This window comes from Rhineura floridana, chromosome 1, assembly GCF_030035675.1.
Source record: "Rhineura floridana isolate rRhiFlo1 chromosome 1, rRhiFlo1.hap2, whole genome shotgun sequence".
NCBI classification, from domain to species: Eukaryota; Metazoa; Chordata; class Lepidosauria; order Squamata; family Rhineuridae; genus Rhineura; species Rhineura floridana.
The window spans coordinates 289,743,258-289,758,501 of record NC_084480.1 but is presented as its reverse complement, the minus strand read 5'-3'; the positions used below and the strand labels follow the sequence as shown (position 1 = coordinate 289,758,501).

At 44.0% G+C, this 15,244-nt stretch overlaps 1 protein-coding gene across 1 annotated transcript in view; it reads left to right on the top strand.

Annotated features, from left to right (window-relative positions):
- Window positions 1-15,244, top strand: part of DPYS (dihydropyrimidinase) — a 70,106-nt gene that overhangs the window by 9,097 nt on the left and 45,765 nt on the right. The window contains exons 2-3 of the mRNA XM_061604805.1: window positions 13,167-13,325; window positions 14,328-14,507. Coding sequence (XP_061460789.1) covers window positions 13,167-13,325; window positions 14,328-14,507 — 339 coding nt within the window. The remainder of the gene's footprint in view (window positions 1-13,166; window positions 13,326-14,327; window positions 14,508-15,244) is intronic.

Here is a 15,244-nt window from a genome sequence, read left to right as displayed (position 1 = left end):
TTCAAAATGTGTGCCTGTCAAAGTCCAGGCCATTGCAAAAGTTGTAGTATGTTAGCAAATATAAAAAGCTACTAATGGCTGTGTGAAAAGTAAAGTAAGTTGTCCAAGCTCCTCTAGAACCCCAAATAGAGCAGTGTGGTGTAGTGGTTAAGGTGTTGCACTACGACCTGGCAGACCAGGGTTCGAATCCCCACATAGCCATGAAGCTCACTGGGTGTCCTTGGGCCAGTCACTAGCTCTCAGCCTCATGAAAACCCTATTCATGGGGTCGCCATAAGTCGGGATCGACTGGAAGGCAGTACACAGAACCCCAAATCCTGATCATGCATATACCCATTTCTCCTCCCCTTGTCAAAGATACTGCCCACAGACTCTACTGCTACTCTCCACAGTATTCACCAATGTTTCCAGGATGTAGGAAATCATTCAAGAACAGTGGGACCCCTTTCCTAATGAGTCATGTGAAGTTGTCAATCTGGTACAGATGGTGATGCTAGAAAAAAATCTGATTTTTTTCTCTTTCTTCTTAGGTTTTTTTTTATATTCCACTTTCCAAATAAAGTTGGAAGCTTGAATATAAAACTCTTCTGCATTAGTGCTATTAAATTTCCACTTCTGAGGATTCTGTGTAGGCTTTTAAATGTCATGGAATGTGACTGTAAGCAACAGAGCATGTGTGTGTACATTTTCACACAAAAGGAAAATGCACAGATGGGTTTTAGCTGTGTATAGCACATGCACAAATCTGCACATGATGTGTTGTAAAATCCTCCTGTAAAGGTGATATAGGTGACCCAGATCACTTTTCATGAAAGAGCTCACTTCAAGTTATGTTCATATGGGGTTCCTGTTTTTTTCCAGTAATGCTCATGTGGGAGCTGACAGGCTTCCTAAACCTTTTCCACCAAGGTGCTTCTGTGTATGGGTCCATACAGTATTAACAATTGATCAGAAAGAACTGAGAGACATCCCCCACCACCGATATGCAGGCTTGAATGAAATGGAGTGGACTGCCTTCAAGTCGATCCCGACTTATGGCGTCTCTATGAATAGGGTTTTCATGGTAAGCGGTATTCAGAGGGGGTTTACCATTGCCTTCCTCTGAGGCTGAGAGGCAGTGACTGGCCCAAGGTCACCCAGTGAGCTTCATGGCTGTGTGGGGATTCAAACCCTGGTCTCCCAGGTCATAGTCCAACACTCTAACCACTACGCCACACTGTCTCTCATAGGCTTGAATAGGCCTAATATATTTTGGGGCATTGAAAAATCAGTCTATGGCATTTAAACCAGGTAAGCTTACTAACCTTTATTTTAAGTGAACAGCTCATTTAGAATTAGATAAGGTTTGACATTAAAACAAACAACATGTAAGCCCACTGCTAGCAATGCCAGAAAAATGTTTGCCAGCTGGCGAAGATATTCGAGGGTCAGCCAATGTTTGGCAGAGGTTATACAAAGGAGCAAGTCAACTTTCTATTGATTTGTGCTTATGTAAATATGCACTGCCCAACTGTGATGTTTCTATATTTTGTACTGTGGGACAATTTAATCCCTTAAATTGGGTGGAGAGGCTTTTTCAGCTGGAGGGCTACATTCCCTCATAGGGAGCCTTCTGGAGGCAGGGCCAGAGGCAAAATCGGGCACAGCAGTGAATAATAATAATAATAAATTTAATTTATGCGTCGCCTATCTGACCAATGGCCACTCTAGGCGACTTACATGTGAAAAATTAAAACACAATACAATAATACAAAATACAAAATAGAACAGTGCGACAGCAAAAGCAATAATAATACAGGGCATGAGGCATTTAATCATAGCATTTAGCCCTCCCCGGAAATCCTGAAGGCCTGTTGAAAGAGCCAGGTCTTTAAGGCTTTTCGGAAGACATTTAGGGAAGAGGCGTGCCGGAGATCTTGTGGGAGGGAGTTCCAGAAGGTGGGGGCCGCCACTGAGAAAGCCCTCTCTCTAGTTCCCGCCAATCTAGCTGTTTTTGTCGGCGGGATTGAGAGAAGGCCCTGTGTGGCTGATCGAGTCGGGCGGCATAATTGGTGGCGTTGAAGGCACTCCTTTAGATAAACTGGGCCGAAACCGTATAGGGATTTAAAGGTTAATACCAACACCTTGAATTGGGCCTAGAAAACAACAGGAAGCCAGTGTAGATCGAACAACACAGGTGTGATGTGATCCCGGCGGCGACTATTCGTAAGTAGTCTAGCCGCCGCGTTTTGTATAAGTTGTAGTTTCCGGACCGTTTTCAAGGGTAACCCCACGTAGAGCGCATTACAGTAATCCAAACGAGAGGTGACCAGGGCATGTATTACCAGTGGGAGCTGATGAGCAGGAAGGTAGGGTTTCAGCCTTCGTATGAGGTGTAGTTGATACCAGGCTGCCCGGCTCACTGCCGAAATCTGAGCCTCCATGGACAGCCTGGAGTCAAGTACCACCCCTAGGCTGCGGACCTGGTCCTTCAGGGGAAGACTCACCCCGTTGAACTTCAGGTCAACATCTCCCAACCTTCTCTTGTCCCCCACAAGCAGCACCTCGGTCTTATCGGGGTTCAGCTTCAGCCTGTTCCTTCCCATCCATCCACTCACGGATTCCAGGCACTTGGACAAGGTCTCCACAGCCAACTCTGGTGAAGATTTAAACGAGAGATAGAGCTGAGTGTCATCCGCATATTGGTGACACTGCAGCCCAAATCTCCTAATGATTGTCCCTAGCGGCTTCATGTAAATGTTAAATAGCATGGGAGAGAGGATAGAACCCTGTGGCACACCACAATTGAGAGGCCAAGGGTCTGAAACCTCCTCCCCCAATGCTACCTGTTGGGACCTATCGGAGAGAAAGGAACAGAACCACTGCAATACAGTACCTCCAATTCCCAATCCCTCCAGGCGATGTAAGAGGATACTGTGGTCAACAGTATCAAAAGCCGCTGAGAGATCGAGGAGGACAAGAAAGGTGAATTCTCCCCTATCTAATGCCCTCCTCATATCATCTACCAGAGTGACCAAGGCTGTTTCAGTTCCGTGACCAGTCCTGAAACCCGATTGGTATGGATCCAAGTAATCCGTTTCATCCAAGTGTGCTGACAACTGGTTGGCTACCACTCGCTCAATGACCTTGCCCAAGAATGGAAGATTCGAAATTGGGCGAAAGTTATTAAAAACTTGGGGATCCAAGGAGGGCTTTTTTAAGATGGGCTTTACAATTGCCTCCTTGAAAGCTAATGGCATCACACCCTCTTGCAAGGATGCATTTACCACCGCTTTGATCCCCTCGCCCAATTTCTCTTTGCAGCTTATTAAGAGCCACGATGGGCATGGATCAGTTAGGCAAGTGGTAGGTTTCACAGTCGAAAGCACCTTGTCCACATCCTCAGAAGGGAGAAGCTGAAACCGATCCCAATGTACCGGCTTGCAACTGCCCAACTCTGGTTCACTTACTGTGTCCACGGCGCACGGGATCGAGCTCCGTAAGTGTTCGATTTTATCGGCGAAGTGCTTTGCCAATATGTCACAGGAGGCCTTTGACTGTTCCAAGGGTTCCTGAGCACCTGGACCGACCAGGCTTCGGACCACCTGGAACAGCCTCCTGGGACAGCACTCCGCGGACGCAATAGAGGCAGCAAAGAAAGCCTTCTTTCCTGCCCTTATTGCCACTTGGTAGGCAGTTCTTAACTGCATTCCAGCCATGCAAAAGTCAGAGGTTTCTACACACACACACACCGCCCAATCACCCTCCATGCAAGCAAGAGGCATTATCACAGTTCAAGGACACATTGCAGGCAGGTGAAAGTGCTGAAGGAGGGCATGGAGGGGTGTGGCCTAGGGAGGAGATGTGCTGGATAGAGAGGCTTGGATGGCCACATTTGCCCCACACGCCTGAGGTTCCTCATCCTTGCCTTAAATCACAGAGGGATCTCTGTTAATTTAACAGTACAGTACAATAGGCTGTGAAATATGCTTTTGTACTTCCTAAATTGACCCACAATTAAAGAAAAGTCAAGGAAACCAGGATAGGTATTTTTACAGCCGTACACGATGAAGAGACTGCTGTTGCACTCATCCTACTTCTTTGAGCAGTCAGACGTTCCAGGGGCACAGCACTTACCTGGGTTTGGTTACTTTGAAAGGGGCCAATTGAGGCTTATTTATTAAATGTATGTCCCACCCCTCCTCCCAAAGGAGCCCAAAGGTGGCTTATGGCATTTTGTAATATTTGAGTTCATTTATATATATACAGGTTCCTCATAGGTACGGGCCACTGTTCCCACACTGGGTCTCTGATGAGGCAGTTATCAACACCCCCTTAACTAATGCTGTTAGCTCACAGAACCCAAATGCAGCCCTCTGTCTCCTTGTTCCTTCTTAGTCTCTGCCTCAAACTGTGGTCTATAGCACTTTTTACGCATAGATATAATCCTTATTTGGTGCTGGGAAAGAGGTGTTGTCCCTTTAGGGTATTTCTTAGCCATTCAGAAGGCCAGCTATTGACAGCAGTAAGCCAACCTCTCTAACCTCTCTAACAAAAGGAAGGCACTTGGCAACTTTTGGCTTCTCCAGATAACCTGTTCCTCAGTATTCATCCTGATTTGCTGGCAATATGGTTATATTCGGTCTTCATTGATCATTCATTGTGATTTGTTTGCCAGCAAATGGCATTAGTCCTGCATCCACCTTTGCTTGTGGGGTGTTTTCACGTCTTCCTGTTAATCATCCATCCCACACTTTTCTTTTCCCTCCTTCCCCCCATCACTTTCCAAGCCACAAAATTCTGATTCTGTTTTCAAGTGGATTTTCAAGTGGACTCTCCAGGATGGGGTTCTGTAGGGGTCAGTTCTGTCCCCCATGCTGTTCAACATCTACATGAAACCGTTGGGTGCGGTCATCTGGAGCTTTGGAGTGCGTTGCCATCTGTATGCTGATGACATGCAGCTCTATTTCTCCTTTTCATCTTGTTCAGGTGAGGCTGTCAATGTGCTGTACCAGGGCCTGGCTGTGACAATGGACTGGCTGTGAGGCTCAATCCAGACAAGACTGAGATGCTGCTAGTGGGCGGTTCTTCTGACTGGATGGTGGATGTCCAACCTGTCCTGGATGGGGTTGCACTCCCCCTGAAGGAGCAGATTCGTAGCTTGGGGGTTCTCCTAGGACCATCTCTGTCACTTGAGGCTCAGGTAGCCTCAGTGGCACGGAGTGCCTTCTACCAACTTTGGTTGGTGGCCCAGCTACGCCCCTATTTGGACAGGGATAACCTGGCTTCAGTTGTCCATGCTCTGGTAACAAGGGAGAGGGCCTTCTCAGTGGTGTCCCCCAAATTATGGAATGACTTTGCTGACGAGGTGTGCCTGGCGCCAACACTGTTATCTTTTCGGTACCAGGTTAAGACTTTCCTCTTCTCCCTGGCATTTTAGCATGTGTTTTTAAATTCATTCCATCCATCCATCTCTAATCTGGGCACCCAAAGGTTGGGAAAGGCTGTGTAAAATATTGTTCCTGGAGTTTTCTGCAGGTCAGAGAATGGGGAAAGTGCAAAAATGTATTCATTCCTAATCCTAAATATAAACTAAAAGTAAAAACATGTAGTTTATTTAAACTGCTGCTGCTTATTACTTGTCAGTAAATGTAAGGTTTTATTTTATTGCTGTCTGTAAACTCAAATCTTAATTGATTTACATCTGTGTTCTGGAAGGGCAGGCATGTTTAGCTTGCTGGTCAAGGAGCAACAGTCTTGCAAAAAGGTCTGCTTTGTCTCTAATAGTTCCCATTTAAGAAGAGGGTGTTGCAATTAACCACCAGACTGACTGATTCATCCAGCAGCTGAGATTTTGCAAGACTTATTTTAATCAGTTTGCAGAGTAACAAAGTTCTGTAGTGTTCTGTGCTTTGCTCTATTAAGTTCTGTTCATAAAGAGCTTATTTTAAGGGTCAATAATATTATTTACAACAGTTCAAAGAAGAAATAAATCTCTTCTACGAGAAACAGCAGTATCACTGAAAGCTGATAGATCAGTTTAGGAGACTTCAGAATAAGTAGTTTATTGCTCAAAGTTTCAAAACTGGCAGATTTGCAGATTTTGGCCTTTTTCCCACTGAGTGTTGACCATGTAATTACTTAGCATAAAATAATGTAAATCATTGCCCTGATGTAATTATTTAAAAAGAAGAGTTAATAACTAGAAATGATCAGAGGGGTCAATTTCATATTATACGTATTGCAAATGAGAATTTAACATTTGCTTTTGGTTTAATAATTAAAAAGTATGGCATATCGCTGTTTGCAGATTTTTTTAAAAAAAATGCGGCATGATGGGGCACAGGCAGAAAAAGGACAGATAACCCCTTTTGAAAAGCAAAAGGAAATCAGCATGCAAAGGTGCATGAAGACTCATAAACATGGCCCACAAACCTCTGCTGGCTAACTATATATATATATATATATATATGAACATAATTGTGATTAACCAAACAGAGGTTTTTATTGTATTAACAAAACCTCTGTTTGGTTAATCACAATTATGTTCATATATATATTTTAGGTGATTAACGGAATCCTTATAGGGATCCAGAGCAAGCTTGAGTAAAGTTCTGTTTGTTGCTTTCAAAACTGTCATTTTATATATATATTATATATATATATACCTTGGTAACAGCATTTGTATGTTAGCAGCTGATGAAGGCGGAAGCTGAAACGTTTTAATACAATAAAAATCTCTGTTTTGTTAATCACAATTACATTATATATATATATTCCAAGAGCAGCAGAGCAGAATAACCTTATTCATATACCACTCTTTACTTGCCCAGCGCTAATTGGAGAGAGAAACGTATAAAAATTAATACATGGATCTACAACAGTTTTCAGCAACCTGTTGTTGCTGAACTACAACTCGCATCATCCCCAGCCATTGGCCATGCTTGCTGGGGCTGGAGTGCAGCAGCATCTGGAGGGCCAGATATTCCCTGTTCCTGGTCTACAACTTTTGTTTGGCCTTGCTAGCCAAGCCAAAAATTGGGGTTGGTAGCCTCTCCACAAGTCAGTTCCCCCTGCCTTTCCCAGTGGAAAGACTGGATGGGTATGGGTGCTATTATTGGCTTTGGGCAGTGGCTTTGAATGCTCCCCCCCCCCAACCTCTATGTCAGAAGGAGCTGAGTTGGGAACATGTGCTGATGGTTGCTGTTCCTGAAGGCACTATTGCCATGTGCCTTCAGGCAGCAGCAACAAATGCCCACCTGCCTCTCCTAATTAGGAGAGGCCGAGCGGGGAGCATGTTATGTTGGGTACTGCCAGATCAGCCCTGCATGGCCAGGGCTCTTGAGCTCCCTTCACTGCACAGTTGCCAAACAATCCCCAAACCTACTTCCCAACTTTGGAGCTGGCTGGGTGGTGGGAATTGTGGGCCAATGATCCCTGCCCACCTCTGCAACTTGGAAGTTTGAAGGAAGGCTGGTCATGGTCACCAGAGAGTACTGATAGCAGATTGTCAGCAGAACATGCTTCCTCGTTAGAACTGAAGGGAAAATTGGTTCTAAGTATTGGGAACCTTGCAATTCATGTGTGAAGGGCACGCCAGCTGATGTAGAGACGTATCCCTCAGAGCAGTTAATGTAAGGTTCGTTCTTCATAACTTCAAGATACCTCCTAAGTTGTGGAATAATTTTATCTACTTCAGGACAAACCCCACAAAGTATTTTAAGCCTGTTTAAAACTTCTGCTATCTGCTGCTATATTTCTGCTTTTCTTCACTGAGATTTGAAAAATGCTCCTGATTGATATTGTCTGATTTATTATCTGGTTGGCCACCATGAGAACAGGATGCTGGACTAGATGGGCCTTTGGACTCTTCTTATGTTCTTATTATACATTTAATTTCTTCTGTGCACCCCATAATCCTGTTAATACATACTTCATTTGAAAACTTCTAATTTATTTTTTAATATATATTGTGTTGAATAATTTTTAATGTAAGAAGTGATCATGCTACAACATCAATGCAAATCCTTCTAAAATGGGATTATGTGTATTAGCCATATACAGCTGTGTGTGCATGACAAGTTGTAAAATACAATCCCTAATAATTGTATATCATATCAGTTAATACAAAACAAATACAAAATGTAATTCCCATTCAAACATATCATCTAGAAAACCCTTAAGCATACCTTAGGAGCTGCTCTTGTATGACTGTAACCATCCTTTAAGAGCTAAAGAAGAGGTCTTGTTCTCTGACTCACTCTAGAAAGGAGAGTGACTGAGGCCTGGGTCTGGGTCTTTCTGGTTGTAACTCCTACATTGTGGAATAATTTCCCATCTGAGACCCTCACTTGCCCCTGTGGATATTTTTTCAACAACGCAAATGTTTGGCTTGGGCTCGCTTATAGCTGCATCAGTGGCTAGGAGTGCCTTTTACCAGATGCAGCTGGGCAGGCTGGCCCTGAGGCCCACCTGAAAGTGGCTCAAGGTACACTGGTGGATCCTGACCCACAGTTTGAGAAACACTGTCCTAGGGGATGTAGACCATTAAGAAACCAACAGTCATTAAACCTTAGATTCATCTGCCATTGCATCTCCCTCATTTCATTACAGTCTCTTAACATGCTTTCTGGTATCCCTTATCATGCTATCTTGTGTTCACTGGCTATCCTGTGATTTTGGGGTCACGGGCAGGTTACACCCCCTTCACTCTTACAATTTTATACTCTTGCCCTGCCTATGGAAAAATATATTGCATGTAGTTCCTCGGCAAGCATCCCAAGGGGCTTTGGTTTTTAATGCAATGCTCTTCTATATTGTAGGTGCCATATTTCAAAGTCATTGCTTCCACCTCCATTATTGTTCTGCTGATACACAGATTTATTTTTCCAGCTCAGCAGGCGCTAGGAAAACTGTTCCTGCTTTAATTGTATGCCTAAGGTGCTTCAGGGTCCCTTTCCCCCATTCTGCATACCATCTGCTTGGTGAGGCTCAGCAAGGCATAAATGCTGCAGACAATTCCATCAAAATCTTTGGTGCAGCACAACACACACACACACACACACACACACCAAAATATCTTCATACACATCTACCAGGGTACCTTACACTGGGGATGTTGGCATAAATTTAACAGAACCATTGTAACAGGCCCAATTCAAGGTGTTCTCATTAATATTTAAAGCCCTAAAAAACTTAGGCTCCAAATATCTGAAAGGCGTCCTTCTTCCTTACAGACCCCCTTGGATGTTAAGATTGGAAGAGGGCTCATGTGGGTCATTCCACTGCCCTCAAAAGTTCAAAGGGTGGTGGCCTGGGAGAAAGCATTCTATGTAGCAACCCCTAAACTCCCTCTGCATGGAGGTGCAGCTTGTACCTTGGTTGCGTTGTTTCTTTACCCTAGCTTTTGGCAACACTAGATATATACAGTATTCAATAACAGGCAAAAAAGCCTTGTGGTTTAAGAATGTACCTATAGCCAACAGATATTTCTATCAAACTTTAAAAAGCAGGGAAATTGGGCAGCTATCGTGAAGGCAGGAGGGGAGCAGGAGACCTGACCTCCTCTCTGAGATATTGTACTGCCCTGTTTTTTGCCTATTAGTGAATTTCTCTGCTTTTTAATCCGGGAGGTAAGAAATGGGATCCTGTGCAAGTTTACTGAGAATAGATTTATCATTTGCAGTTTTATTGATTTGAGGAGGGCATTAGATAGGGGAGAATCCACCTTTCTTGTCCTCCTCGATCTCTCAGCGGCTTTTGATACTGTCGACCACAGTATCCTTCTGCTTCGCCTGGAGGGATTGGGAATTGGAGGCACTGTATTACAGTGGTTCCATTCCTTTCTCTCCGATAGGTACCAACAGGTAGCGTTGGGGGAAGAGGTATCAGACCCTTGGCCTCTCAATTGTGGTGTGCCACAGGGCTCTATCCTCTCTCACATGCATTTTAACATCTATATGAAGCCGCTGGGGGCAATCATCAGGAGATTTGGGCTGCAGTGTCATCAATATGCGGATGACACTCAGCTCTATCTCTCGTTTAAATCTTCACCAGAGTTGGCTGTGGAGACCTTGTCCAAGTGCCTGGAATCCGTGAGTGGATGGATGGGAAGGAACAAGCTGAAGTTGAACCCTGATAAGACCGAGGTACTACTTGTGGGGGACAAGAGAAGGTTGGGCGACATTGACCTGAAGTTCAACGGGGTGAGTCTACCCCTAAAGGACCAGGTCCGCAGCCTTGGGGTTGTGCTTGATTCCAGGCTGTCCATGGAGGCTCAGATTTCGGCAGTGAGCCGGGCAGCCTGGTACCAACTACACCTCATACGAAAGCTGCAACCCTACCTTCCTGTTCACCAGCTCCCACTAGTGGTACACGCCCTGGTCACCTCTTGTTTGGACTACTGTAATGCGCTCTACGTGGGGATACCCTTGAAAACTGTCCGGAAATTACAACTGATACAAAATGCGGCGGCTCGGCTACTTACGAATAGTTGCCGCCGAGATCACATCACACCAGTGTTGTTCGAACTACACTGGCTACCAGTTGTTTTCCGAGCCCAATTCAAGGTGTTGGTATTGACCTTTAAATCCCTACACGGTTCCGGCCCAGTTTATCCCACGGAGCGCCTTCAACGCCACCAATTATGCCGCCCGACAAGATCGGCCACACAGGGCCTTCTCTCAATCCCGCCAACAAAAACAGCCAGATTGGCGGGTACAAGAGAGAGGGCATTCTCAGTGGCGGCCCCCACTCTTTGGAACTCCCTCCCACAAGATCTCCGGCACGCCTCTTCTTTAAATGTGTTTCGGAAAGCCTTAAAGACCTGGCTCTTTCAGCAGGCCTTCGGGGTATCTGGGGAGGGTTAATTGTTATAACTGAAATGCCTCCTGCCCAGTTTTAATATTGTTGCCGCAGATGTGTTGTTTTTATATTGTATTACTGTATTTTATCAATTGTATTTTAACAATTTTGTAAGTCGCCTAGAGTGGCCATTGGCCAGATAGGCGACGAAGAAATTATTATTATTATTATTATTATTATTATTATTATTATTATTATTATTATTATTATTATTATTATTATTATTATTATTATTATTATTGAGTTCTGTAGGATTTACTCCCCTGCAATCATGCTTAGGATAGGTGACACTGACCACAGGGGATGGGGATGGGGAGGGGATCAGGCAGGAGGGGGAGGAGGAGGGTAGGTTTGATTATTTGCATGTTTATTGAGTTCAGTGGGATTTACTTCCGTGCAATCATGCTTAGAATAGGTAAAACTGACCATGGGGAGGGAAGCCTGAAGTGGGCAGGGGAGAAAGAAGAAGGAAGAGGGGAGCGGAAGAAGGGAAGAGGAAGGAAGAGGGGGGAAGGAGGGGAAAGGCAAGTCTGATCATTTGTGTGCTTATTGAGTTCAATGAGATTTACTCCCCTGCAATCATACTTAGGATAGGTAAAACTGACCATGGGGGAGGAGGAGAAAGGGGAGAGGGGAGAGGGGAGGAGGAAGGGAGGGGAGGGGCACGAGGGGCAAAGGAAGCGGGAGGGAAGGGGGAGGAAGGGAGGACAGGTTTGATCATTTTCATGATTTTTGAGTTCAATGGGATTTACTCTTGTACAATCATGCTTTGGATAGGTGAAACTGACCTGTGGAAGGAGCATGGAGGGGGGAGGGGGAAATGGGGAGAGAAGAGGATGAAGGGGGAAGGGAGGGGAAGAGATTGGGTGGGTGGGCATTGGGCAGAGGGAAAGCCCTTTTCCTTTCCAAAAGGAAAACATTGTGAACAATATCATTTCCCCCCCAGCCTTTTTATTCTACAGCACACATGTAGTCTCCCACCCAAATTTAAACCAAAGTTGTCCCTGGCCATATCCACACCAGACCTTTATTCCACTTTAGACAGTCATGGTTTCCCCCAAAGAATCATGGGAAGTTGAGTTTGTGAAGAGTGCTGAGAGTTGCTAGGAGATGCTATTCCCCTCACAGAGCTACAATCCCCAGAAGAGGGCCTGACTGTTAAACCACTCTGGCCACTGGAGCTCTGTCAGGGGAATAGGAGTTGTAGCTCAACTATCTAGCCTTGCTACTTACAGGACAGGCTTCTGATCTCCTCATGTATAAAGCTGCTTGGCTGGTCAAGTGCAGGCTTTTTCCTGATGGTGGGTGAAGAACAGTGGCTGCATATCATAACCCACCTTTTAAGGATTTTTCCTCCCACATGGGTTTGAGGGGCACCTGGCTCCCTTGGACCACTTAAAGCTCAAATTGCGTACTGCTGGCAACGAGATTAACCTTTTCGGAGGAAGGAGCAGGACACCCCCTAGGCAGAGGAAAGGGCCATGTTCCTGTCAGACAGGATCCATCCTGGGTTTGTGGATACCAGCTGGGTGTATGTGCTGGGCTGCCCAGCTAAAATGGAGGGCCAAGACAGCAGATCTCTGTCACAGTTATCAAAAGCAGTAAAGGATGGATGATTGAGTAATAGAATCAGTGGGGATGGATAAAGTTGTTAGGAAGAAGGGTAAGGCTGTTAATGAGGGTTATTCTATAACTTTAGATTAAACATTTAACCATGATATTCTAGAATCTTTCAATAACAGCAAAATCATCTGCTGGATTTTCTTGGCTGCAATTCCACTAGACTCTGCTTTTAATTAGAAACATAAACAATCCTGCAAAGAAGTGTTACATTTAAACTGTTGGCATGAAGTAGGAACTCTTAGCAAAGAAAAGGAAAGAAGTATCCAGCCTTTGGTTGATTATTTTCCTCATTTTCTGACTTCCACAATTCTAATTAGTCACCAATAAATTTGAAACTCTCATTATTACCTCATTCACTTGCCAGAGCATGGAGAACCTATTAATTACCTTGGCGCTCCATTAGATAACAAAATTGCTTTGCTCTGAAAAGGTCCTGGAGCCGTGCTCCCCTCAGCTTATTTTTTTTAACAGATCCATTTGGAGCTGTTGCATGACTGCATAAAATACAATCAAGAAAAACGATCTCCTAGTAAAATATTTTGAGACAGAGCACCATGGGAACTGTGGTTTGAGGTACATACAAGAAGGAGGGAACTCTTGCCATTTTATTTGGACCTTTGATATTTCACAAGAGACTGAAAAGGTAACAAGGAGAGAGGAGATCTTTGGAGCAGTTTTTTCACTGCCAATTTTTCTTTTAGGCTGCCCTAGCAGGAGGCACGACAATGATAATTGACTTTGCAATACCTCCAAAAGGCTGTTCCCTCATTGAAGCCTATGAGAAATGGAGAAGCTGGGCGGATCCCAAAGTCTGCTGTGATTATGCATTGCATGTGGCAGTCACATGGTGGAGTGACAAGGTAAACAGAATGCCAGTAGTATTTTTGTTCCTGCAAGGGTGTCCAACATGCAGGAAGTAGGAAGTTATGGATTTCCTGGATAGGAGCAACAGGGCCCAGTTGTGGCAAAGGCAGATGTATGCTCTTGTTCACCTTCTTCCTGCATTCTTGCCAGATGGCTATTGGTATTCATCCTATGTGAAGGAGGTGCACATTTTGTGCTGTTTTAGATTATTATTTTTCTTTGGATGAACACTTTTTGGTTTGTATCCAATGAAGTTGTCCCATTGGCACAAGGACTCTGTTGGCAGTGGAACCTCCCCTCCCTCTTCTCCCCCTGTGCACTCCCCAAATCTGGGGTTTTCCCCCACCCTTCAGAAGAGATTTGAGGGGCACAGAGAGAGGAGAGGGAGGGAAAGTTCTGTTGCACAAGTGGAAGTCCTTGCGTGAACAGGACAACTTTGTTGGAAACAAACCTAAGTATTTGTATTGTTTGATTAAAGTTTTGTATTTTATTATTTTAAATTGCTTTGAGACACCTCTGGGTTTCTGAATGAATACATAAATATGATAAACCAAACTTTCACTGTTTTGCAGCTTTGCTCTTTAACTTAGAGGCAAAGCCCTCCAAAGTGGGAGGTAGGATATGGATTGTGGGATGCACTAAAGTGGCCAGAGAAGTTAGTCCTGGGAATTATTAAAAAAAATATTATTTAAATGTTATTTGCTTAAAAGAATAAAATTACACGATACTGTAATAGTTAATTTTCTCATAATAAACAATTCCAAAAATGATAAACATAGTCCTTACTGTAATTATTTCATTACATTAAATATTACATTTGATATATCTCCTGAAGAATATCCTGGGAGATCTTGATATTCTGCCAGTCAGCAAAAAATCTTTGTATAATGCACATAAGTAATCCTGCGAATCTGGTTGTAGGATCCAATTCAAAAGAAATTCAGGAGAGTATAGAAATTCAGGAGGTTTTGACATTTAACATTTTTGTTGTTTTTCAGGTGAGAGAAGAGATGAACATTCTTGCCCAGGAAAGAGGTGTCAATTCCTTTAAGATGTTTATGGCATATAAAGGTCTCTATATGGTTGGAGATCTAGAGCTGCACTCTGCCTTTTCTCAATGCAAACAAATTGGTGCTATTGCTCAAGTCCATGCAGAGAATGGGGATTTGATTGCAGAGGTAATTGTCTGACTTCAAGGTTACACAGGAACATTCCTGTACCCTGCAATAGATTGCAGCAATACATGTGCATTTAGGATTGCAGCCTATTCAGAAATCGCCACCCACCCCCATACACATTTAGAGCAAACCCTTGAAGGGCATGTTGGCTCTGCTAGGTCTACTCCTCTTGATCTTCACATATTCAACAAAGCTTTGAAGCGGGAGCCTACATGCATTCAACTGAATGTCCATTAGCTCCTCATGTGATTAGGAACCCTGTGTGATTGGAGCTCCCAGTCACCCAGAGCGGCATTTCCCATCCTGTAATAGGGATGTTGAGTAAATTTTTGCTTGGGTGCCTCAAGGAATGGTTGAAAAATAGGCAAACTTGCAATTAAAATGCACAACATCAATGACTGCTGAAGACCTAACGTCCAAAATTCATGTAACAATAAATCAATGGGTCCAAGTTCATTTGGACTTATGGAGGCACTTACACATGTGCAGCCAAATGTGCATAGGTTTCCCTTCACTAAGCATGCAGTCAGAAGGGATGGAGTTTATTTTATTATTTTATTTTATTTATTAGATTTATTTCCTGCCCTTCTTCCCAGTAGGAGCCCAAAGTTAGTGGGAGATGGTGATGTTGAAGGTAGGGCTGCCATTGCCACTTCCATACACTAGCCTTGCATGAGCAGGATTATTTCAGAACATTTGTTTATTTTAATGCAATTTGAGTCACCTGAAAAGATATT